This window comes from Telmatherina bonti, assembly GCF_933228915.1.
Source record: "Telmatherina bonti genome assembly, chromosome: 6".
NCBI lineage: Eukaryota > Metazoa > Chordata > Actinopteri > Atheriniformes > Telmatherinidae > Telmatherina > Telmatherina bonti.
The window spans coordinates 31,800,581-31,824,784 of record NC_136624.1 but is presented as its reverse complement, the minus strand read 5'-3'; the positions used below and the strand labels follow the sequence as shown (position 1 = coordinate 31,824,784).

Here is a 24,204-nt window from a genome sequence, read left to right as displayed (position 1 = left end):
CAGAAAAAGAATGTTTTAAATGGTTTTACCAAAAGAAACAATGCTCACAATATATTGGTCAACTCCACTGTAATACTTAGAAAGTTTTTCATACATAAAAACAGATTTATGAAGTCCATTCCCAAAATTTTCGAATTGTACCAGTATGTTTCCTCTCTAAGTTACATGAAAGGGAAGAATGCTGTGAAAGTCTATACACTGATAGAAGACTTGCATATGAATAAAAAAAAACCCTCAGCCTTTTTTTTTTTTTTTTTTTTTTTAATCTTAGGTATATAGTTAGTTACAGTTGTGCTCTTATGTAATCATACCCTTCCATTAAAGAAAAGACTGAATTTACAGTCACTCAAATAACTGGAGACTTAAAAAAGGAACAATAACTAAAAATTTGCAAAAATATAATAGAAGACACTGTTTTTTAATTTAATTGGGTTGAAGAAAGAAAGGGGGGAAAAAAAAGAAATTGGTCCTGCACAAATTAGAGCACTTTTCTGTTGAACAGTGGGACAAAATACCTGTCAACTGGTGCAGAAGTCTGACAGAGAGGAACAGAAAACACCTGACTGCAGTGGAAACATTAAAGGGTTGTTCAACAAAATATTAGTTTATGAGTGATGTAATAAGTAATAAATTATCTTATTTGTTTGCTTTTAAAAAAAAATATTTATATTGAAGCAGAATTAGAAAATAATGTAATGATTTTCATATAATTTTAATTTATTATTACTTTAGTCAATTTCAGCTTATTTCACAGGCAGCTGTTTTTTCCTTCTTTAATGAAAGGGTATGAATAAATATGAGCACAACTGTATTTGTTATCTGCTGTTACTTATTCTTTGTTCTTATTTTTGGTTAATTTTTCACGACCCCTTTGTACATCTCTAACATCCCTTATGCATCTGTAATTGAATTTGTATGTATGATATTTGGATTAAAGTAATAATAATAATAATAATAACAACAACAACAACAACTATAATAATAATAATAATAATAACAATAATAATAATAATAATAATAATAATAATAATAATAATAATAATAATAATAATAATAATAATAATAATAAATAAATAAAATAAAATAAAAGTTTGGAGCACTTCCTCCATCGCCACGCGGTGGCGCTGCAGTACTCACGCGTGCGTTGCGGATGAGCTGCAGAAGTAGAAATCTCCTCTCATCCCCACAGCCAACACATCGCTATGACCGTGGATGCGAACTGTTAAAGATGGTTTAAGCTTTTAAACTTCCTCTTTCAGTGCATGAGTTGTGGTTTTTGCGGGCGGAGAAACGCTGCAAGTGGAGGTCGCTTCGTCAGTTCCCAACTACTGTGATCCAGATATCAGGAAGAAGGTAGCCAGCTGGCTAACGTGAACATTAGCGCTAGCTTCAGCCTTTTAAATATGTGGCAAATTCAGACATGATTGCTAATTTTTTTTTTTCTTAGTTGTTTATATGTTAAGTAAGGGGATTTTATGTTATTGTACGGTAGTCGTTGGATTGGTCTAGGTGATTATTGGGTCGTATACGACTTTGGCTAGCATGCAGGAAGAGCTGACAGCACAATGAGCCCATCTCAGTGTAAAGTCAGTCGCAGCATGGCATACTGCTTCATAACCTGCTTGCCTCCAACAAGAAGCTAATCGCAGGATTGAGCACCTCTGTTTGAGACTACACAAAGCCACGGTTTCCCCTTCCTTTCTACTAAATTTTGTGATTTTCATTCTGTAGTTACTGCAGCATTCAATGGCTGAGCCGGAACTTCTGCTGGACTCCAACATCAGACTTTGGGTGGTGTTGCCCATCGTCTTCATCACCTTTCTAGTGGGTGTGATTCGACATTATGTATCAATTCTTCTCCAGAGTGACAAAAAGCTGACATTAGAACAAGTTTCTGACAGGTGGGCCATCTGCGTGTGTGTTTTGTTTTATTACATTTCAGTGGCAGTTGCTGCTCATATGTATGATTGTATGTTTTTGTGCCTCCAAATTCAGCCAAGTTCTCATTCGGAGCAGAATTCTGAGAGAAAATGGAAAATACATTCCTAAACAGGTAGGAAGTCTGCTTGTCATCACTGGCTCTGATATGTAGTCCATCAGCCCTTTTGGTTATTTCATAGCTATCCATTTAAATAAATAAACATTTCTTTTTTTCTATTCATTTAATTTTTTTTTTATTTTGTCAGCCAAGTGAAAAAATACAGGCACAGAACATTATGAAAAAATTTACCCTTTAAACAACTTATGAAATGACTTTGTAACGCCTATACCTTTTGTATAACAATGATATAAAGACATTTACTTAAAATAAAGAGGTAGTTTAAAAACTCTTGCAAATAAGGTCAATTTAAAAGTAATGGAAATTACAATTTTTAATCATTTAGGATTCTCCATTTTGGTGGAAAATTAGTTATTACTATTGAACTGTTTTGTTTTTTGTTTTTTTAAATGACAACAATTACTTGGTTGCCAAGTATTGTAAAGGTTTGGCACAATTAAGCACTTTGAGAAATAAACGCGTTGATCTTTGGAGAGAATCAAAAGTGTTATTGAATTTACTACTGAAATTCAGTTTTCACATATTATAAACGATGCAAGTGTTTGCATTTGCATTTGTATTCATTTGGCTTGACTCATTCATGAAATGAACTGGGATGCTTGAGTGAATTTGCCTGTGATGTTTGTGATATTTGTCATAATTCATGAGTTTAGAAAAATGTTTCTCAAGATTTTTCTGTCTTATAGTCCTTTTTGATGAGGAAGTTTTATTTCAATAATCAAGAGGATGGTTTTTTTAAGAAGACCAAAAGAAAGGTTGTCCCACCATCTCCCATGACAGGTAAAATACTAAATGATGCTTTCATTTAAGCTTCCTATTATATTGAAACATATTTATATACAATTCAAAGTTAAATCTTAAAGTTGAAGTTGAACAACTCAAATAAGTCAGAATACTAGTTTTATTGCTTTTCACAGCTAAGTGATATCATATTAATGAATCAATCTGCTTAGAAATCACTGTCTGGTGCCAAACTCACAGGAGCAGATTTACTTTAGCATTAGCAATAGCAACTAGCAATAGAAACATTAGAAACCTCCCTTTTGTATTGATTGTTGATTATCTGTTGGCTGCATGTTTTCACAGATCCCAGCATGCTGACAGACATGATGAAAGGTAATGTCACCAACGTGCTTCCCATGATCCTCATCGGCGGCTGGATCAACTGGACCTTTTCCGGATTTGTGACAAGTAATGATCTTACTGACCTGCAGATTACTTATTTAGAGACTGCTTTAGTTCATCTGGCTGGATTTTTAAGGATATTTTGCCAAATCTACACAGTAATTTATTATGATTTTTTTTTTTTCTATTTTGTGTGATACAGCTAAGGTTCCCTTCCCTCTCACGCTACGCTTTAAGCCCATGTTGCAGCAAGGAATAGAGCTGCTGTCTTTGGATGCCTCTTGGTAAACTAATTTAATTTTTGTTGACATGGACTGTAGTAGTGATTTGACAATCTATAACATTCATCTGTCTTACCACCTTTCTTTTATTTTCCAGGGTGAGCTCAGCATCCTGGTATTTCCTGAATGTATTTGGACTTCGAAGCATGTACTCGTTAATTTTAGGCCAAGATAATGGTAAGTTAAATCAACTGAAGATCACAAACTGCTGTAGAAGGGATTGTTGTTCTTTACAACGCTTATTCTTGTCATTATGTGATACAGGTGCAGACCAGTCGAGGATCATGCAAGAGCAGATGAGTGGTGCAGCCATGGCCATGCCTGCAGATACAAATAAAGCTTTCAAAGTGCGTCCTGCATCAGTACAGTAAGATGCAAAGGAAGGCGAGGGCTTCACTTCTTTTAATCTGATGTTTGCAAATTGATTTCAGGCGGAGTGGGAGGCTCTAGAACTTACTGACCACCAGTGGGCGCTGGAGAGCGTGGAAGATGATCTGATGAGCAGGGAGCTGGACTTTGACGGCATGTTCAGCAAGGAGCTGCCCAGTGGCATTTTCTGATGACCTGATCACTACTACTTGGAGCCTTTCGCTTAAAATTTTGTCATTGCAGGGATTCATTTTTGTTAAAAAACCACTGAGATGGGACATATCTCGTCGTGTTATGCAAAGTTTACAAATTTGTGGTCCTCATCCACTCTCATATATTTATCTTGCCATTCTGTCCGTAAAAAATCAAATTCAGCTGAATACACAGGCATGGCTGCTGTTTCGTACATGTTAGAACCTTTGGCTTTGCTGTTTCATCTTCGGGATAAGAAAAGGACATTTTTTTAGAGAACTGAAGTGACAATATGTTAACTGAAATGCATTATTAGCTTGTAAATGTATGCTATCATTCTATTAGATAAATTAATTCAAACTTCCTAGTGCTCCTCTTTTTTTAAGTACAGGTAGTCTAGCTGTTTCCATTTTTATATGCAACATGTTTAAACTTTAGAACACAAAATCCTTGTAAAGGTGTGAATGAAATGTATTTAATTAAATTCGTAACCCTCTTTAATAGCATTTGATCACTCCAGATTTAAATAAGAGGTAGAGCCGATATCTCCGTAAGGTTGAAGCAGACCAGGGACCAGAAGAGGTCACAGTTGTGTGGTTGAAATATTGTGTTTTTCCAAGTATATAGTTTGTTTTGTAATGTAATTCACTTGTGTTTTGTACAGCATAAAGTCAGTTTTTATTAAAATCTGGTTCTATCTGTTGCTGTGTATACAAGCTATTTTATTTATTCATTTTTTATGGGCAAACTATTTTTTTAATTCATGAATCCCTAGACAGTAGGGAGATGTTGCTGTTATAATACAAGTTGATGTAAAAGAGAAGCTGTTGGTTTCAGAAAAGATGATAATATCCTCATATTCAGGAATTACACTACAGATTTATCAGCTGTCAGGTTTTCAGTTGTTTCCATGTTGGGGAATATTTACCATATATGTCTTGAGAATAATATCTCTGCAAGGGAAATAGCTGATGGAAGATTTTGAGTGGATCATCTGTTTTTGTGTGAATATTTGAGTGCCAGTGATTGATAATTAGGCCAAATAAAATGCATTTGATCTTGATATTTTAAAATGAGGTCAAACAGTTTTCAATTAAAAATGTGTTTTCTTCGTCCCTACATTTTAAAAGTTTCAGGATTGTAGAAATCATTATTTATGTACATTGTACACCAATGTTATAATTTTTATCAGAGGTTTGATCATGCATTCAAATGCACTCCTTATTCTTAGTTTTTAGGTAAACATGCATTGTCTCACATTAATATTTCTACCTTTACCATATTGAGTCATGTTGGCTCCCCTACTGATTACCATTTAACTTCTCACATATTATTTTAATTTGGTATGTAAACATTGATATGTCTGCAGAAGACAACGGAGTTAAACTTTGAATTCGAGATGAAGTTTATTTGTGTTTTAAGGAACAGGGCAATGAATGCTGGTCAAAAGCACTCCCACCCACTCCCATCATCTGACAATCTCATGACTTACCATGTGCAATAACAGTTTTTTGAAGATTAGGGGCAGTAAAGTGAACACGCCTACTGGGGTCAGGCCCAGGGGCCCAATAACTAAGGAAGGGGTATGTGATATTTTCTTTTACGCATTAGAAAATACCCAGTAGAAAAAGTGAATAAATAAAATGATTAAACAAATAGAAATGGAGAACAATTTAGCTAAATATGCATTATAAAAGTTGAATGTAAACCAATAAATAAGGGAGGTCCAAAAGCAGCTGTTAGAGGATCATTTCCAAAATGATGAATACACACATTACTTTAAGCTTTTTCTCAGCCACTGTGGCTGTTTTTACATCGCTACAAAATTTTTACATTGTACACAGTGGATGATTTTTTGATTTCTATGAAAAAACAAGGAAAACATCTACAACTTAAGTGTGACAACAATGTTTTTGTACAGGGGGTGTAAAGGAAATTATATGTCACCACCAGCCTATTATAAAAGTTACGGATTAGATTTATGCATAACTTTTCTGTGCAAGGTACTCAAAGCACTTTACATTTATTCACACACTGGTTGTACTAAGATGGATGTTTCGTCGCAGCTGCCCCTTGGTTGACTAATGGAAACATGACTGCCAATCCAAGCCTCTCCAACCACCACTAGACATTTGCGCATCAGTACTGTTGACACTGGAGGAAAAGTGTGTTGCCCTATATATACATATACATTTATATATATATATATATATATATATATATATATATATATATATATATATATATATATATATATATATATATATATATATATATATATATAAAATATCCATCCATCCATCCATCCATCTTCTGCCGCTTATCCGGGGTCGGGTCGCGGGGGCAGCAGCCTAAGCAGGGAAGCCCAGACTTCCCTCTCCCCAGCCACATTTGCCAACCCTGCGGGGGGGATCCCGAGGCGTTCCCAGGCCAGCCGAGAGATGTAATCCCTCCAGCGTGTCCTGGGTCTTCCCTGGGGTCTCCTCCCCGAGGGATGTGCCTGGAACACCTCACCAGGGAGGCGTCCAGGAGGCATCCTGACCAGATGCCCGAGCCACCTCAACTGGTTCCTCTCGATGCGAAGGAGCAGCGGCTCTACTCTGAGCCCCTCCCGGATGACTGAGCTCCTCACCCTATCTCTAAGGGAGAGCCCGGCCACCCTGCGGAGGAAACTCATTTCAGCCGCCTGTATACGAGATCTCGTTCTTTCGGTCACGACCCACAGCTCATGACCATAGGTGAGGGTAGGAACGTAGATCGACTGGTAAATCGAGAGCTTCGCCTTCTGGCTCAGCTCCTTCTTCACCACGACAGACCGGCACAGAGCCCGCATTACTGCAGACGCCGCACCGATCCGTCTGTCGATCTCACGCTCCATCCTTCCCTCACTCGTGAACAAGACCCCGAGATATTTAAACTCCTCCACTTGAGGCAGGACCTGACTCCCGACCCGGAGAGGGCAATCCACCCTATTCCGGCTGAGGACCATGGTCTCAGATTTTGAGGTGCTGATTCTCATCCCAGCCGCTTCACACTCGGCTGCGAATCGCTCAAGCGAGAGCTGGAGATCACGACCAGACGAAGCCAACAGGACCACGTCATCTGCAAAACGCAGGGACCCAATCCTGAGGCCACCAAGTCGGATCCCCTCAACCCCTCGGCTGCGCCTAGAAATTCTGTCCATATAAGTTATGAACAGAATCGGTGATAAAGGGCAGCCTTGGCGGAGTCCAACCCTCACCGGAAACGAATCCGACTTACTACCGGCAATGCGGACCAAGCTCTGACACCTGTCGTACAGGGACCGGACAGCTCGTACAAGGGGGTCCGGTACCCCATACTCCCGGAGTACCCCCCACAGGAGCCCCCGGGGGACACGGTCGAATGCCTTCTCCAGGTCCACAAAGCACATGTAGACTGGTTGGGCAAACTCCCATGCCCCCTCCAGGACCCCAGAGAGGGTATAGAGCTGGTCCACTGTTCCGCGACCAGGACGAAAACCACACTGCTCCTCCTCAATCCGGGATTCGACTATCCGGCGGACCCTCCTCTCCAGGACCCCTGAATAGACCTTACCAGGGAGGCTGAGGAGTGTGATTCCCCTGTGATTGGAACACACCCTCCGGTCCCCCTTCTTAAAAAGGGGGACCACTACCCCAGTCTGCCAATCCAGCGGTACTGCCCCCGATGTCCATGCGATGCTGCAGAGGCGTGTCAGCCAGGACAGCCCCACAGCATCCAGAGCCTTAAGGAACTCCGGGCGGATCTCATCCACCCCCGGGGCCTTGCCGCCAAGGAGCTTTTTGACCACCTCAGCGACTTCAGCCCCAGAGATAGGAGAGTCCACCCCTGAGTCCACCAGCTCTGCTCCCTCATGGGAAGCCGTGTTGGTAGGATTGAGGAGGTCTTCGAAGTATTCCCTCCACCGACCCACAACGTCCCGAGTTGAGGTCAGCAGCTCCCCATCTCCACTGTACACAGTATTGATGGAGCACTGCTTCCCCCCCCTGAGCCGCCGGATGGTGGACCAGAATCTCCTCGAAGCCGTCCGGAAGTCTTTCTCCATGGCCTCGCCGAACTCCTCCCATGCCCGAGTTTTTGCCTCGGCAACGGCCGAAGCCGCATGCCGCTTAGCCCGTCGGTACCCATCAGCTGCCTCCAGAGTCCCACAGGCCAAGAAGGCCCGATAGGACTCCTTCTTCAGCTTGACAGCATCCCTCACTGCTGGTGTCCACCAACGAGTCCTGGGATTACCGCCACGACAGGCACCAACGACCTTGCAGCCACAGCTCCGGCTGGCCGCCTCAGCAATAGAGGCACGGAACACAGCCCATTCGGACTCAATGTCCCCCGCCTCACTCGGGACATGTTCGAAGCTCTGCTGAAGGTGGGAGTTGAAGCTCGCTCTGACAGGGGACTCAGCCAGACGTTCCCAGCAGACCCTCACAACACGTTTGGGCCTGCCAGCTCTGACCGGCTTCCTCCCCCACCATCTGAGCCAACTCACCACCAGGTGGTGATCAGTTGACAGCTCCGCCCCCCTCTTCACCCGAGTGTCCAAGGCATGTGGCCGCAGGTCCGACGATACGACTACAAAGTCGATCATTGAACTGCGGCCCAGGGAATCCTGATGCCAGGTGTACATATGGACACTCTTATGCTGGAACATGGTGTTCGTTATAGACAATCCATGACGAGCACAGAAGTCCAATAACAAAACACCATTTGGGTTCAGAGGGGGGGGACCATGCCTCCCAATCACTCCCCTCCAGGTCTCACTGTCATTGCCCACGTGAGCATTGAAGTCCCCCAGCAGAACAATGGAGTCCCCAGAAGGAGCACCCTCCAGCACTCCCTCCAAGGACCCCAGAAAGGGTGGGTACTCTGAACTGCTGTTCGGCGCATAAGCACAGACAACAGTCAGGACCCGTCCCCCCACCCGGAGGCGGAGGGAAACTACCCTTTCATCCACCGGGGTAAACCCCAACATGCAGGCACCAAGCTGGGGGCTGATGAGAATACCCACACCTGCTCGGCGCCTCTCACCATGAGCAACTCCAGAGTGGAAGAAGGTCCAGCCCCTCTCGAGGGTACTGGTTCCAGAGCCCAAGCCATGCGTCGAGGTGAGTCCAACTATATCTAGTCGGAACCGCTCAACCTCGCGCACAAGCTCAGGCTCCTTCCGCACCAGAGAGGTGACGTTCCACGTCCCTAGAGCCAGCTTCTGCAGCCGGGGATCGGACCGGATATATATATATATATGTATATATATATATATATATATATATATATATATATATATATATATATATATATATATATATATATATATATATATACTAAATACATAAATATAATTGCCACTCCATAGAAAGTTCCACTTACCAGGAAAAGGTGCATTGCCTTGAACTATGCAGTACAATTAAATAACTAACTACTATACATTACAAAACCTGCAATGTACCTTGGTCATTTTTTAAGAGATAATACCAGTGATGATGATGACATGTAAAGGCAATGTTTTAAATTATATGCACAAGCAAACACCATCGCAAGTAAATTTGGTTTTTGTTTGGCTAAAGTTAAAGTTTGCTTGTTTAAAGCTGATTGCACTCCATTTTTTTACAGCTCATTTGTGGTCTTCAAAAAAAAAAAACAAAAAAAAAAAAATAGCCATACAAAAGTCACAAGTTGCATATAATGACGCTATGAGAATAATCTTAAAAGTTCCCAGAGGTGGTAGTACTAGTTGGATGTTTGTCAGTGCAGGAATGAGCACACTCAAAACACTTTTAAGAAATTTGATGTTTAAATTTATGCAACATCTGGACAACTCTACAAACAGCATCATTATAGCTCTCTCAAGTCCTTCTGAGAGTTGCTCCTGGTACGTATCCAGGCTGAGGATGCACTGGTTGAAATGTATTTATGTTAGATGATATTGATGATTTTATGAGTTTATGTGTATGTGTCTTCTCTGTCTTCTGTTTGTTATTTTATGGACTTGAGTCTGTTTTAATACATTTTCAAATACACAGTTGACACTCAATACAGATAAAATTATGGTTCACAGCTGCAGAGTTAGTATTATTCATTTATTTGCTGCTATTTCTTCTATTTAGGTCCTTATGGTCAACTGTTGGACGGGGGGGGGCCTCTCGATTCTCCGTAGCCCACGAACTCGTTGTTTTTTACTCCGCCCATGGAACACAGAGGAGGAACGTTTAGCACAGCGCTCGTTCTTGCAGCGCGTTCACGATACCGGTATACTGGTTGAATGATGGCCGAAGGAGGCGGACCCGAGTCGGGTAGCGCGGCAGACTCCGACTCGGAGCCGGTTGCCGCACAAATGCCTACCCCTCCAACCGAAAGTCAAAAACAAACTATTGGGACACTTGTGAAAACAAGTCTTAGAAAGGGAGACGAGTGGTAAGAATCGGCAACGTTATTGAAGTCTTTTAGCCAGCGTTAGCTAGCGAGGTACAGGAAGTGCTAACGTGTTAGCCTAGCAGGCTAATGACAGCGATACCGAAAGCTGCTGATGTTTGGTCGGCTAATGTTCAACAGATAAGCATGCTAGTGGCTAACTAGTCCAACTTTACTCGTCTTCTATAAAGGGCACTACGTGTGGTAAAGATTATTTATTTTCGTCATAAGGAGGCAAAGTACCGCAGTTGCTCCAGGTTCAGTAAATTAACCATTATGCATTTTTTTTGTGGTAAGTTGGGGCGAAGCTAGCCGATGTAATATAGCTCATAGGTTAGTGGTTAAACTTAGGCCCCACATTTAGATGACGGGTTTCCCTTCAAAGCACATCGGATTATTGCCTGACAAGTTCTGGTCAAGAAGAGGGCCTGCTCTCAAGAAATTTCAACACCTACCTGAAGTGACATGCAACTCAGCCGGTTGGATATAGTGCAGCCAAGATATGTAACTGGTTACAAAACAACAGTTTAATGTTACTGTTGATAAATCTCACGTTAGCAAATATTTCCTTTGATTGATTTTTTTTTTAAAATTAAGAATTAGCTAAAACTATTTTTTATAATATTTTTTAGTGACATGGGTTAACATAATCACATAGTGAATACAGATTAGTCTGATATTGCTTGTGGCTGATGTTTCATGATACTTTTTAAAAACCACTGCTCAGTAGTACTTAGTATGACCTTCCACAAACATCCAACTGGCTATGACATGAAGAATAAAATAAAGTAAACAAATGTATACTACTGTGTAGCTTTCCTAAGCCAAATTCATCTGAATAGTTGGAAACAGCTTATTTGAATGAAACCTTTCAGGCTGTTGCTCTTAATTTGTTGTTTCTGCAATACAGAGGAAGGTGTCATGGTCCTACTACGTGGGAATGCTTGTTACTATGTGAATACAAGCCTATTAGCTAAACGAGGTTCTTCAGATCAGATTAAGTCAAACTGGCTTGCTGTTTCTATATCTGATGCAAATGCCAAGACCGTTTGGTCTTGCATAATGATCAGGAATGGCACAAGGCTAAGTGAAGTATCTCTTAGCCTGTTATCATGTGTTATCGTGTTTATACCTAGATTATCTTAAAAAAAAAAATCATAAGAACATTTGAAAAACTCTTGAAGTACACTATGTTTACAATGAACTGTTAACACATTTTTCTTAGGTATCTAATAGACAGCCGGTGGTTCAAGCAGTGGAAGAAGTATGTGGGTTTTGACAGCTGGGATATGTACAACATTGGAGAACGTAACCTCTATCCAGGACCAATTGATAACTCTGGGCTGTTTTCAGGTAAAACCATCTTATGTAGAAATGCATATTGTTTTGTTTTAATTTCCCTTAAAGTATAACAGAGTTTAACATACAGATTTAAAGCCTTTTTTTTTCTTTAGCCTCAGCTTATGTTGTTGTTCTCTTAAAGACCAGGAGACTCAGGCCCTGAAAGAGCACCTTATAGATGAGCTGGACTATGTCCTTGTACCTACTGAGGCATGGAATAAGCTGGTCAGCTGGTATGGCTGCCTTGAGGGCCAGAAACCTATCGTCAGGAAGGTGAGGAGAAAGCTGTTTAAGAATCATTTAATTATAGAGTCAATCATTTTGCTCCCTGCTCCCAGATGTTATCCATCATGCCAACTGTCATCTTTTCTAGGTGGTAGAACACGGTATGTTTGTTAAGCACTGCAAGGTGGAAGTCTATCTGCTTGAACTCAACCTGTGTGAGAATGACAACATGGACAATGTTGTCACAAGTCATTTCAGCAAAGCTGATACTATAGGTAAGAACTATATTAAGATTTCCTTGTGAACTAAAGGCAACCGTACCCAACAGCTTGAGCCCCAAAAATGTAGATATTTGTCTGTACCAGCCTATTTATTAAAATGTATTTCCTGTGTGTGCAGAAACTATAGAGAAGGAAATGCGGACGTTGTTCAATATCCCTTCAGAGAAGGAGACCAGACTCTGGAACAAATACATGAGCAACACCTATGAGCAGCTGAACAAGCCTGACAGCACTGTGCAGGATGCTGGCCTCTTCCAGGGACAGGTAGTGAAGGCCTCGGTTATTTAAATTTTCTGGAGTTGTTTGTTGATGAGCAAGAAGAACATCACAACTCGCTACTATACTGATATTCACTAAGCATACATAATTCATTCACAGGCACTGAAGAAAAAAAAACAGGCACATCAGCAGTGCTGCACTCTTGTCTTGCATTAAGAAGTAAATTATGATTTTATATTGTGTAATTCTTGATGAACCTGTTTCAAAGAGTTTAGGTCATGGTTCTTGGTATATTGAAGATTTTAAGAATGTACTACATCATTGTGTTTGCACTACTTATGTGGATAAATGAATATTCTATCGGTTATTCCATCAGAGAGGAAGATTGGGAAATATGATTTTGCTTGCACAAGTGGAGAGCTTCTGGTGGCATTTCAACCTAATTTAACACAATAGATGGAGGTTGCTTCCTTTTTTTTTCAAACAAAATATGGTGCAGAAGTTAAAAAACTGCTTTACAGCTCAGTCAAAGCTTCTGTCTAAAGTATGTTCTCAAATAACAAGCATGCCGATACACATTATGCTCCATTCAATGGGCAGGAAGTGTAAATCTATACCGAGACGAATTAGAATGGTCTTTGTGGTATGTCGGTATGATACGGTAATTTAGTTTGCATTGGGCACACAATATAAAGTTATTTTTGTATTAATTGAAATAACACTTTTCATACTTTGATTTTTCTCCTCCTCTTCTCTGGTTTCCTCCATCATAACATCAAATCAAGGCTGCTGCAAATATAGTGGACCACATAAGCGCTTTATATGAAAATAGCAGCCTGTGTGAAACACAATGAAGACTGATAAAAATTGTTTGTCTGGATTAAACAAAGCATCAAAGTCCTAATTTGTTTAAAAGGAATATTTTAAAAAAAAAAAATCATTTGAGTAACTCAAGCAATTACGTGTTAAGAATGATTTCTTTTTAATGTGAATAGCTGTTGCTAGTCACATTAGATAGCATGAAATAAAATACCACATTGGCAGCTATTAAATTCCACGGTAAATAATCCAGATAGTCAGAAAACAAAACAAACTGCTGATGATAAAGTGACGTGCAGATGTTGATGCTTGGTATCATTGTGTATATGTAGAGTATTAATCTCAAGTCTGAACATGAAAGCTCGGGCTTGATGGTCAGCAGTATAGCTGGACTTTCACCTGGTATGTTTCCCCCACAGGTGCTTGTGATTGAGCGCAAGAATGATGACGGGACATGGCCCAGACAAGCTTCCCATCCAAAGTAAGTCAACTGCTTAGTCATCTAAAAAAAAAAAGGATAACGTGTCCAATAATACTGTTTTTTTTTTTTTGTTTGTTTTTTGTAAATATGCATACAATTTTTCTAACTTTTCTGACTTATGAATTTAAAACTACTTGTAACATTACACTTTTCTGAAACATACTTTTGCTCTTGTTTACTAGATCCAGTGCAACCCCATCCAGGAATTTCACTACCTCCCCAAAACTTTCCTCAAACTCCTCAGCTAGTATATCCCCAACAGTAACCAACGGAGACAGCAGCTGTAGCCCTGGATACGCCCTTAACAACAGCACCTCCTCTAGTAACAGGCAAGGGTATTGATTAATTTTTTTAACATTTCACCTAAATGACTCAGGATTTACATGTGTCGGACTATCAGCCGTGTAAGTGTAGTGTTGCTGGTCTGGTCAGCATTCACTGCTGAGGGTAAAGATTGGCATCCATGATTACTGGCCAACATGTAGTCTAGACTTGATGTTTTTGTCAATGTCATGTGTAGGAAAAAAATGTTTTAAAATTATGTATTTACACTTAAGCACTAACTGATCTGCCTTCCCAACAGATTTGGAAGCTACAACTCGTACAGCTCCTCCTACAACTACAGAGAGTCACAGTCACAACCTGGCCTGTGTGGTCTCAGTAATTTAGGCAATACATGCTTCATGAACTCTGCTCTCCAGGTAATAATGAATAAAGGAATTTGAAATCCTTTTGCAGCTTCTATGAAGTGAAAGTCAGTTTCCACATTTTTGGGTATTTTCTTCACATAATCTCGGTTCTTATCCCTGTCCTTCTAGTGCCTGAGCAATGCTTCTCCGCTCACAGAGTACTTCCTTAATGATCAGTACGAGGCAGAGATTAACAGAGAGAATCCGCTGGGAATGAGGGGCGAGATAGCTGAGGCTTATGCAGATCTAGTAAAGCAGATGTGGCTGAGCCGCAACAGCTACGTGGCACCACGTACCTTCAAAGTGAGTTCTGGCTGACAATTCTACCTGCAAAGACCTTATTCAGATAAATACAGGCTGATCAAAAGTAGGATGAAATAATAACCACTATCTCTTTTTTATCTCCAGACCCAGGTTGGACGCTTTGCTCCCCAGTTCTCAGGCTACCAGCAGCAGGACTCGCAGGAGTTGCTGGCCTTCCTGTTGGATGGGCTCCATGAAGATCTAAACCGTGTCAAGAAGAAGCCTTACTTGGCCCTGAGAGATGCAGAGGGCCGTCCCAATGAGGTACAACTCCTACACAGAAACTTGTTTTATGTTAGACCTCTTGTGAATAAAAGTACAAACTCAAAAAGATAAAAGGCTTAGTCTGAGATAGTCTAAAGCTGCTTTAAATACTAGTCTGCTCCAGCTTTGTTGTCTCAATTTCTAAAACTGAAATGAGATTCAGTTTCAAAGAGAATAGTTTAGCATCAAAGAGTGTTTGATTGACAGCTAGATATATCACGCGTTTTGAAGCTCCATACTATTTACTTTAATTAACACTGTTTTATAAGAACAAAAGAGCAATTTTAACTTTACAGTGACAAGTCTTAACACTTTGATCATCCTAAATTGATGTTTTAAAATAACTGAATGAAATGTTTTCCTCCTTACAGATTGTTGCCAAGGAAGCTTGGACAAACCACCGCCTGCGCAACGACTCCATTATAGTTGATATTTTCCATGGTCTCTTCAAATCCACATTGGTGTGCCCAGAGTGCTCCAAGGTGTCTGTTACCTTTGACCCATTCTGCTACCTCACACTGCCTCTGCCCATGAAGAAGGACCGTACCATGGAGGTGTTCTTGGTGCGATCAGACCCTCAGTCTAGACCCACTCAGGTAATCCAGACTTAAGCTCCTGTCTTATGGCTCTGCACTTGGAATTGCAACTTAGAAATGCTAATTGTCATCTGCTACTAATTCTGATGTTGTGATTTTTTCAAATCGATATATTTTTCTTGCTGATTTTAAGTCTGAAACTGAAATATCATGTCATTGTGTTTAAAAGGCAGCACACACACACACACACACACTAAAGATGTCTTGTTGTATTTCTTTATTTTCCAGTACCGAGTGGTGGTCCCCAAAATGGGAGCAGTGACAGACCTGTGCAGCGCCTTGTTCAAACTCTGTGATATCCCTCCAGAAAATGTTAGAGCCATTTTTATTACTGTTTTTTTTTCTAATATCCAATATGTTACTATGTTTTATGTTGCATTGTATATATACTGTAAATAAGCAACGCTTCTGTCCTTTCAGATGGTGGTAGCAGATGTTTACAATCATAGGTTCCATAAGATATATAGACGGGATGATGGCCTGAACCAAATCATGGAAAAAGATGATATTTTTGTGTAAGTTTTGTGACTAACTGCAGGATGAGCTGAGATGTTGATTCCAGTTTAATGCAGTGGTTTTTTAAAAAAATTTTCTTTGGTGATGTTCTTTGCAGGTATGAGGTCCAGGAGGAAGACAGCGAGAAGATGAACCTACCTATATATTTTAGGGAGCGCCATTCGAAGCATGCTGGAAGCTCCACGAGCACCTTGCTGTTTGGCCAGCCTTTACTCATCACCGTGCCCAGACAAAACCTCACTGCAGACGTTCTTTATGACAGGATCCTGGAGAGGATTGGGTAAGATCCAGCAGTTTATGTGCAGCTTTGTCAATATTTGGTATTAGTGAGTTGCTATTTATTAACTTTTCCTCCCTGTACTCTTTTGTAGACGCTATGTAAAGCACCCTCATACCCCAAACGGTGAAAGCAGGGCATCAGCCTCTGCCACCTTATCTAGCTGCAGCCAGGCTCCTGAATGTTCCAAATCTTCTAGTGTCAATGCCAGCCTAGGTGGCTGCGGCAGCCCCCTGTCAGATGGAGCCTCCTGCAGTGGCAGCTCCAGCAATGGCAGCAACCACTCAGGAACATGCGTTGAATCTAACGGGCTATACGACGGTAAGTAGCCGGCGTGTTCTACTCTCACTCACTGGAACAGAAGCATCGCAAAACTTGCGCAACAAATAAAAAAATGAGGAGCCGTCATTGTTTCTGTGTCTGTGCAGGTGAAGAGGAAGCCATGGACCACCAAGTGAGTCCTGAGCCAGAGAATGGTCTGTCTGAAGAAGAGGAGGAGACCTCTGACTTAGAAAATGGCTCCAAGGGAGACACAGCAAAGCTCTTTACTTTCAGTGTGGTCAACTCTTACGGAACAGCCAACATCAGCCAGCTGCCTTGTGATGGAAATATCCTCAAACTAAATCGTCAGTGCTAAGTTGCTATATGCTAATTTAGAATAATGTTTGTAGTTTTAGTTTTCAAAGCCTCCCCTCTCTTCTCCCTGCAGCACATTCCACTGTGGCCATCGACTGGGACACGGAGTCAAAGAAGCTGTGTTATGATGAGCAGGAAGCTGAGGTTAGTGGGTTTTATGTTCATCTGATAAAAGCTTGTGGCACAATAGGCAAATAGCCTATTTATTTTTGTACAAATGTTCTTGTGTAGGCCTACGAGAAACATGACAGCATGCTGCAGCCACAGAAAAAGAAAGCCACTGTGGCTCTGAGGGAATGCATCGAGCTCTTCACAACCATGGAGACTCTGGGAGAACATGATCCTTGGTGAGGGTTATTCATCATACTTCTCTAAAACCAACTTTATCTGCTGTCTGTGTCATCTAAATGTAATATTTTTACATAGGTACTGTCCAACATGTAAGAAACACCAACAGGCCACAAAAAAGTTTGACTTGTGGTCGCTGCCTCGCATTCTGGTCGTCCATCTTAAGCGTTTCTCTTATAATCGATGTTGGAGGGACAAGCTGGACACAGTGGTGGACTTTCCCATCAGGTATGGTGGCAGAATTTACCATTACCTTTTTAGGATGCAGCAAAGCTAAAGCCTATCCATGCTGAGTCTGGGTCAGAGGAGGGCAGACCCTGGAAAGATCTTAGGTCAATCTGATGGCTTATACAAAGAAACAACCAATCATGCATCGTTTGTTTTCACATCAAATAAAAATAAAAAAAACCATTCTGTTTAGGTTAAGCCTGAAGTATTGGGTTGGTAGCTGCACATTGATCCATAAGAGCCCAACATGACATATATGATGCGTACAGTTTTTCAGACATTTGGTATCTTTTCACGGTTAAAAAAATTCTCAAAATCCTGCTGAACACAATTCTTGTCTTTTGCTACTTAATGGACACCCTAAAACAGAAGATTACACTATAACAATTTTGACACATCACATGGTAATAAACGGTAAATTTCCCTAAGTCTTTGTACATTTTGATAAAGGAACAACCTCATATTAAACATTTCTTACCATTTTTTTCTTGCATTAGTTCTTAAAAGGTTAAAAATAATATTTCCCCTTTCATGTATTCTTTTTAGTGAGATTGTATTTGTAATCTAAATTATGTTCCAAAATGGCAAACAATGATGCTTTAAAACAGCCAAGTTTCTTGGCTTTGACTCTTGTGTTTTACAAGTTTATCAGCTTTTTCTTTTTTCTGTTTCTCTTTTGTACATTGTGGTGTTCGTCACACTAAACTACTGGATATTGAATATCTAGACAAAACATGTCAATGTTTGCAATGAAAATGTTGAACCAGTGTCTAAATAATGCACAACTTCTGTAGAAATAAGTTATTCAGGCTCTGTAGTATGAGTGGGATTGTTGTACTTGAGGGGACTGTAACAGGAAAGTCCCAGCACAACTGCACAAACGTATCTGAATAAGGAAGCACTTACTACATTTTAGAGAAGTGAACTCTCATTTTGTCTCATAACTTTGCATCACACCTCAGAGAAACAATAAGACGTGTGTTCTTCCTGCCCCACTTTCTTTTATGGTGTTTGAAGGGTGCCTTTGTACTTTGTGTAAATTGTGTATATATACATTATTTTAACTTGGCGCAGTATTACTCTTCAAAGCAGAAGTTTCCCGGGGATTTATATGACTAAATTTATCCATGACTTCATGGATAAATTTGAAATACTAACTTTGTTTTGGAAACTTGATCTACCAGGAAACAAGGAGGTACAGACTTACAGGGATGGTATTGAGAAGGGGAAAAAAAGGGCTGAGTCATGCTTATTAGGGACATGTATTTAACACTTTCATATCTTGGCTGTGTTGTGTGTTTTGTTTTCCAGGGATTTGAACATGTCGGAGTTTGTTTGTGACCCTAAAGCAGGCCCTTACATCTATGACCTTATTGCTGTTTCAAACCACTATGGAGGGATGGGAGGAGGTCACTGTAAGTCTCTCCATCATGTTTGATTCTGGGATTTTACCCTTTTACCTTCATGGAAAATAAAAACTAAAATCAAACCATATCATCATGACATAGCAAGTTGTTAATTGTATCTAATGTCTGTCCTCTAACATCCATGTGTCAACGAAGAGGAGGCTGAAATGACCTCGTCTCTTTTTGATATGTTGCATGTGCTAAAAATGTTTTACTGCAAAGAGCCTCACGTGTTGTTGTCTTCGAACTCACTTTCATTACTTAGTATTTGCTTCATCTGTTTATGTTATGCTGATGTGATGAGGTTTTTGTCTCTTAAGAGGAAATAAATGTGCTGGGTCGTAGTTTAAGCTAGTTTCCCATGTGACAGATACGGCTTACGGGAAGAATAAAGTGGATGCAAAGTGGTATTACTTTGACGACAGCAGCGTCTCTTCTGCCACAGAGGACCAGATTGTGGTGAGTTCTGGCTCTGTTGTTAAGTCCTAATGCTGCTTGGTCCTGGCTCTGGTGTCAGGTGTCCTTGTTGTTGTGTGATAACATCCCCGTCGTCTCGTTACAGACAAAAGCAGCCTACGTGCTCTTCTATCAGCGCAGGGATGAGGAAAGCCCCTCCAAACCTCAACCTTCGGCCTCATTGGGAGGAGCCCCGGAGTCGGCCGATGACCACATGGACACAAACTGAGGAGCCCTGACACAAAGGGACATTCACGGAAATAGACACTTGGATGCGCACACAAACCTCCATTAGTGACAGCAGAGTCCACAGACTTCTTAATCTTCCCTTCTCCGTGTTTTATTTGATTTCTGTCTTGTATGTTTTTGGCTAGAGCCAGCAGCCTCGTCACAAGAGTGAACTGGGAGACGTCCTCTCTGCAGCGGGTGGCCCATAGTTTACTAGTCTCCGACAAAGAGGAATAAAAGTGAATATAGATCCTCTCACTGGATGAACAGAATGTTAGAAGTGCCCTGAAATTTGTAGATAAACAAATGTTTCTGTTGCCCTCGAGAACAGTCAGAAATATTGTTTAAAAAAAAAAAAAAAAAAAAGCCAAAATGCACATCTTGTTTTGACCAAAGCGTTCCAAGGTAAAAATGAAGAAACGAAGCAGAAGTTGGCATCGTGCCTAGATGTTTATCAGATGTTCTTGTTGCCCAGAGACGAATGCAAACTAATAACGGCTTCATGTGCACACAGAACAATACAAGGCATCCTTGTTGCAAGAATCATGACCTTAATACCACCTGTTGGTCGTGGATCAGTTTTGGAGGGGATTGCGCTGCTTCAGAGTAGCTGTCTTCCTCACTGCCTGCTGGATCTATGTTGCAATATAAACCAGAGTTGGATGTCTCGTTTTAATCATCTTGATTTGACAAGTAAAAGCTTTTTTTTTTTCTTTTCTTTTTTTTTTTTTAAGCCTTGTTTTGTTTGATGCGCATCACAGACTGCTGTCTTTCATGCCCTTAATAAGAGTCCCACCCTGCATACCATGTAAAAAAGATATTAAATTTCCCCTTTTCTTTTCGTTATCACATTGAAAAAAAGCGGCCTTTCAATTCCTGCAACCTGACTAAAAGGAGGCACTTTGAAATCTCCACGAGTACATGAATGACCTGCTTGTGGTGCATCTTGATACGACAATGTGTGACATGGCCGTAAGATAAAAATGAACGGCCCGTCAAACGCTTCGATTAGTTTAACGTGTCTTTTAAATCCTTATTGGACTGCTGCCTGTTTGGACGCTCGCTCTGCTGCAGTAGCTTGTCCTCACTAGTCATGTGCATTAATGCAGCTCTGTATGGAAGTGGCTGTTTGGTATCTTTAAAGCACACTGAGTGAAACTAAATAAACTAGTCTAAAAGTGGTGCTTTATTCATGAAACTTGCGCAGGTTTTTGCACACAAGTTCATGTGATCTTAAAAGAGGCAAGACAGTTCGGACTCAGCCAAAAAAAAAAAAAAAAAGTTTCTTTCACAGTGAAGATGCGATTCTGCTTTTACATAAAACACATTCATCTTATCTCTGGTAATTCAGGTAATAGGAAGTTTTTCTGAGTTTAGTCTTTATAGAATAATGACTCCAGGAAGCACAGTTATAAATGTGTTTTTAAATGTGGTCAATTAAAAACTACAATGCATTTACTTATCTCAATATGAAAGATCTTTTAGAGAAGAAATAAAACCAAGATGGCAGTTAATGTCCAATATGTCACAAGTTCCACCTTGTTGCTTAATGGCATGTCTACAGGTTGGGTCCCCCTGGTGCCCTTTCTGCTGGTTGATGCTGGCATGGTTACGTCATTCAGAAGCAACAACCTGATAAGACTCATGCCTACCACTAGGAAAGCTTTACATTGTTTCTGTAATCACTGACTCTTCGAAGGGAAAAAAAAATTGATCAAAAGCAGAAAAAAATCATCAGCAATTCTGACTTCAACATGACCTAAGAGATGTAAATAGTTGTACTATTTTAAATAGGTGTGTAAATCCTTGTCTGCATATTTATCCAGTTTGTTTTTGACTGAAAATGATTTGAATTCATATTAAAATAAAGACTGGAAGCCTCAACAAGGTTTTTTTTTTTTTTCTTTTTGGACTAATTGCATGCAAAATCTGGGTTTTTAATCCTGCAGGATCACCCTACAAGTAATATATATGAAATGAAAAATACTTTATTAATCCCCAAAGGGAAATTCAATAATAAAAATATGTAGTGCAAGAGGAAACTGAAGTATTAACGGTCTATGCAAACTTGCAGGTGATGCAACCTCTGAGCAGACACTCCTGCTGACTGGTTGCAAAGTGGACTATGATCTGTAATTGAGTGCAAGGTCAGGAGAAGCTGCATGTGGTAACTGCAGCTGTGTGCAAACCAATGATTTTGCTTCACACCATATTTAAACCTACGCTTGCTTTGTTTTCTGGTTATGTGTATGAAAATATTCACGCATGTTCTCCAAAAATGAATTTTATCTCTGCTTCTCTGGCGTTGGTCTCGTGCTCAAGTTGTGTTTAGGTTAGATAAGAAATTTACACCCATCCCTTTTTCTTTTTTTTTATTAAGTAGACGTCAAGAGAAAAAAGGTGAAAAATGAAACTTTTATTGTTCCTCATCATACATCACACCACAACCGTGCTTTACATGCACCCGATGTGCCTGAAAACATGATGCCTTTTTTACATTTCATCCGACATTCTCCTCACTGGCAGCTTTCAGAGGATGTCTTCATGGAGTAAAATAACACAACACAGTCATCACATACAAGAGAGCACAGGTGGTGTTAAGAGGGTTCAACGCCATCTACAGAAAACTGGACGGAATAAGCGCCGCAGTGTTTTCCTGACCGGTGGTAGTGCCATCTGTGGGATGGCTGAACTTTGTGAGGATTTTTTTAGTTGGCCTGATCCAGGAGCTTCTTGATGTCTCCATCGATGTCGCTGGTGAGGAACCTCCTGCTGTATCGCTTGAAAGGTACTCCATCTGCACCGATGAGGAACTTCTCAAAGTTCCAAGACACATCATTCCTGCACACCGGGCTCCAGATGATGAACTTGGGGTCGGCCATCAGGGATGAAGCGTCGTCGCTTGGGAATGGGAGCGACTCCCTCAGGAACACAAACAGGGGATGGGCATCCTTCCCATTCACATCCACCTTTTCAAGGAGCTGGAACTTTGGCTCAAAGCCATTTCCAGGACGGACATGTTTGAGAGACTGAAGGATTTCTTCATTCTTGCAGTTTTCCTGCAGGTTAATAATTAACAATATTAATCAATGCCTGGCTTTGTCACACGTGGCCTTCTTTGAATCAGGAAGAACCAAAAAGAAAGATGCACTTCCTCCTTTCAACAAGGAACTTTGAGATAATTTGATCTTGCCAATTAACCATCTATTATCCAGTTACTTGTTATATGTCAAAGTGATCACATGGATCAGTACTAGGTGTAACCAGGACCTAATAGCGGTTAACAAGGAACTTTTGTTTTGTTGTTGGATGTTTCTCAAACCACAATTTCCTCTTTCCTTAAAAAAAAAAATCTGTAACTACTCTAAACAGCCAACACAAAAACTAAATCTTTGCACATTAAACGCATTTTTCTAACTCAACTATTAACCCAAAATAAGTAATTAATCTAAAATTGTTTGTCTGACATTGTAAATTAGTTATTTACGCGATTGTAAATTCTTTAAAACAAGCAAAAAGAATAAACAAATAACTAAATAAAATCTTGATTTTAAAAAGAAAAAGAGGGAAAAGCAAAACAGCACAACACAATCATATGTTCTGTAGTTCCATTAATGTCGACTTGCTCACCTGATGTCCGAACTGATTGCAGGGAACCCCTAGGATCACGAGCCCCTTGCTGGAGTACCGCTTGTGGAGCTCGTTCATCTGGGTGTAATCCCTGATGGTCGTACCTCAGAGAGACGCAACATTCTCAATGAGGACAACTTTGCCCTTTAGAGACGAGAAGTTGAAGGTTTCTCCGGACAACAGTTTAGCGGTGAGGCTGTAAAATCTCGAGGCCATTTTGAAGCGTTACTTCTGACTTCCTTCAGTCTAACTGCGAGTCTCCTTCGCTTTTCCTGGAGAGCCTTGAACTATCAAAGATTATGTTCCACATGTCAAGATAGTTCACGCCAAGCGCGCACAACGACGTTTGGACGTCGCTCAGCCTCTCTGGAATCATACAAACGACTCTCAGCATAAATAACAAACGGAAGCAAACTAGCACAATGCAAAGCAGTGTATATTCAAATGAGCTGTATTTAAAAAATTTTTTTTTAATTTTTTATAATGCACTCTTTTTGGTGGGAGTGATGTCTGTAATACAAGTATAACAACTAAGATTTTGTTTTGCAGAACAGCCAAAGATCACAAACAGCTTGAATTGATAATTCTTCTAATGTTATAATTTTATTATTAAGGACGATCATTTTGTTGCATGTTTAATTCCTTCTATTAATACTCAAAGTAGATGCAGTTTTAAAAACTACACTGAGTCGTTGCATCCTGTAGGTTAAGAAGATGATGAATCTGGTGATGAATCTGGTTGGGTAGGGATGAAAATACAGGGTAATGCTGCAGGTCACCAGATTCAGCTTGAAGATTACTGATATCCT

The 24,204-nt window shown here is 40.4% G+C and overlaps 3 protein-coding genes across 4 annotated transcripts; 2 read left to right on the top strand and 1 right to left on the bottom strand.

The window, feature by feature from the left end:
• Positions 1 to 1,188: 1,188 nt before the first annotated feature.
• Positions 1,189 to 4,641, top strand: emc3 (ER membrane protein complex subunit 3). The gene is made up of 9 exons (XM_079241685.1): positions 1,189 to 1,353; positions 1,732 to 1,901; positions 1,996 to 2,053; positions 2,746 to 2,839; positions 3,146 to 3,250; positions 3,387 to 3,468; positions 3,563 to 3,642; positions 3,730 to 3,812; positions 3,897 to 4,641. Exons 2-9 carry the CDS (start codon positions 1,747 to 1,749, stop codon positions 4,023 to 4,025), a joined length of 786 nt encoding a protein of 261 aa, XP_079097811.1. The 5' UTR covers positions 1,189 to 1,353; positions 1,732 to 1,746; the 3' UTR covers positions 4,026 to 4,641.
• A 5,662-nt stretch (positions 4,642 to 10,303) lies between these two features.
• usp4 (ubiquitin specific peptidase 4 (proto-oncogene)) lies at positions 10,304 to 21,575 on the top strand (the record flags this gene model as incomplete). 2 transcript variants are annotated; one of them, XM_079242663.1, is made up of 22 exons in its annotated part: positions 10,304 to 10,455; positions 11,678 to 11,805; positions 11,936 to 12,066; positions 12,167 to 12,293; positions 12,418 to 12,563; positions 13,757 to 13,818; positions 14,001 to 14,153; positions 14,402 to 14,519; positions 14,637 to 14,810; positions 14,916 to 15,074; positions 15,446 to 15,670; positions 15,899 to 15,982; positions 16,091 to 16,185; positions 16,284 to 16,466; positions 16,558 to 16,784; positions 16,892 to 17,089; positions 17,173 to 17,243; positions 17,331 to 17,446; positions 17,526 to 17,675; positions 18,987 to 19,090; positions 19,452 to 19,540; positions 19,644 to 21,575. In XM_079242663.1, 22 exons carry the CDS (start codon positions 10,304 to 10,306, stop codon positions 19,764 to 19,766), a joined length of 3,015 nt encoding a protein of 1,004 aa, XP_079098789.1. In that variant the 3' UTR covers positions 19,767 to 21,575. The 2 variants fall into 2 exon arrangements, with proteins under 2 accessions (XP_079098789.1, XP_079098790.1); XM_079242664.1 differs by having other exon boundaries at positions 10,307 to 10,455; positions 14,001 to 14,147.
• Positions 21,576 to 22,177: 602 nt separating this feature from the next.
• On the bottom strand, positions 22,178 to 23,660 carry gpx1b (glutathione peroxidase 1b). The gene is made up of 2 exons (XM_079242804.1): positions 23,396 to 23,660; positions 22,178 to 22,824 (listed from the first exon to the last, which is right to left on the bottom strand). Exons 1-2 carry the CDS (start codon positions 23,609 to 23,611, stop codon positions 22,474 to 22,476), a joined length of 567 nt encoding a protein of 188 aa, XP_079098930.1. The 5' UTR covers positions 23,612 to 23,660; the 3' UTR covers positions 22,178 to 22,473.
• Between the last annotated feature and the right edge of the window lie 544 nt (positions 23,661 to 24,204).

Excerpts from the sequence above, each read along its gene's own strand:
- emc3 (XM_079241685.1), top strand. The coding sequence starts at position 1,747 with ATGGCTGAGCCGGAACTTCTGCTGGACTCCAACATCAGACTTTGGGTG. Across the intron at positions 1,902-1,995 it reads TTAGAACAAGTTTCTGACAG|CCAAGTTCTCATTCGGAGCA; the intron begins GTGGGCCATCTG and ends CTCCAAATTCAG. Across the intron at positions 2,054-2,745 it reads GAAAATACATTCCTAAACAG|TCCTTTTTGATGAGGAAGTT; the intron begins GTAGGAAGTCTG and ends TCTGTCTTATAG.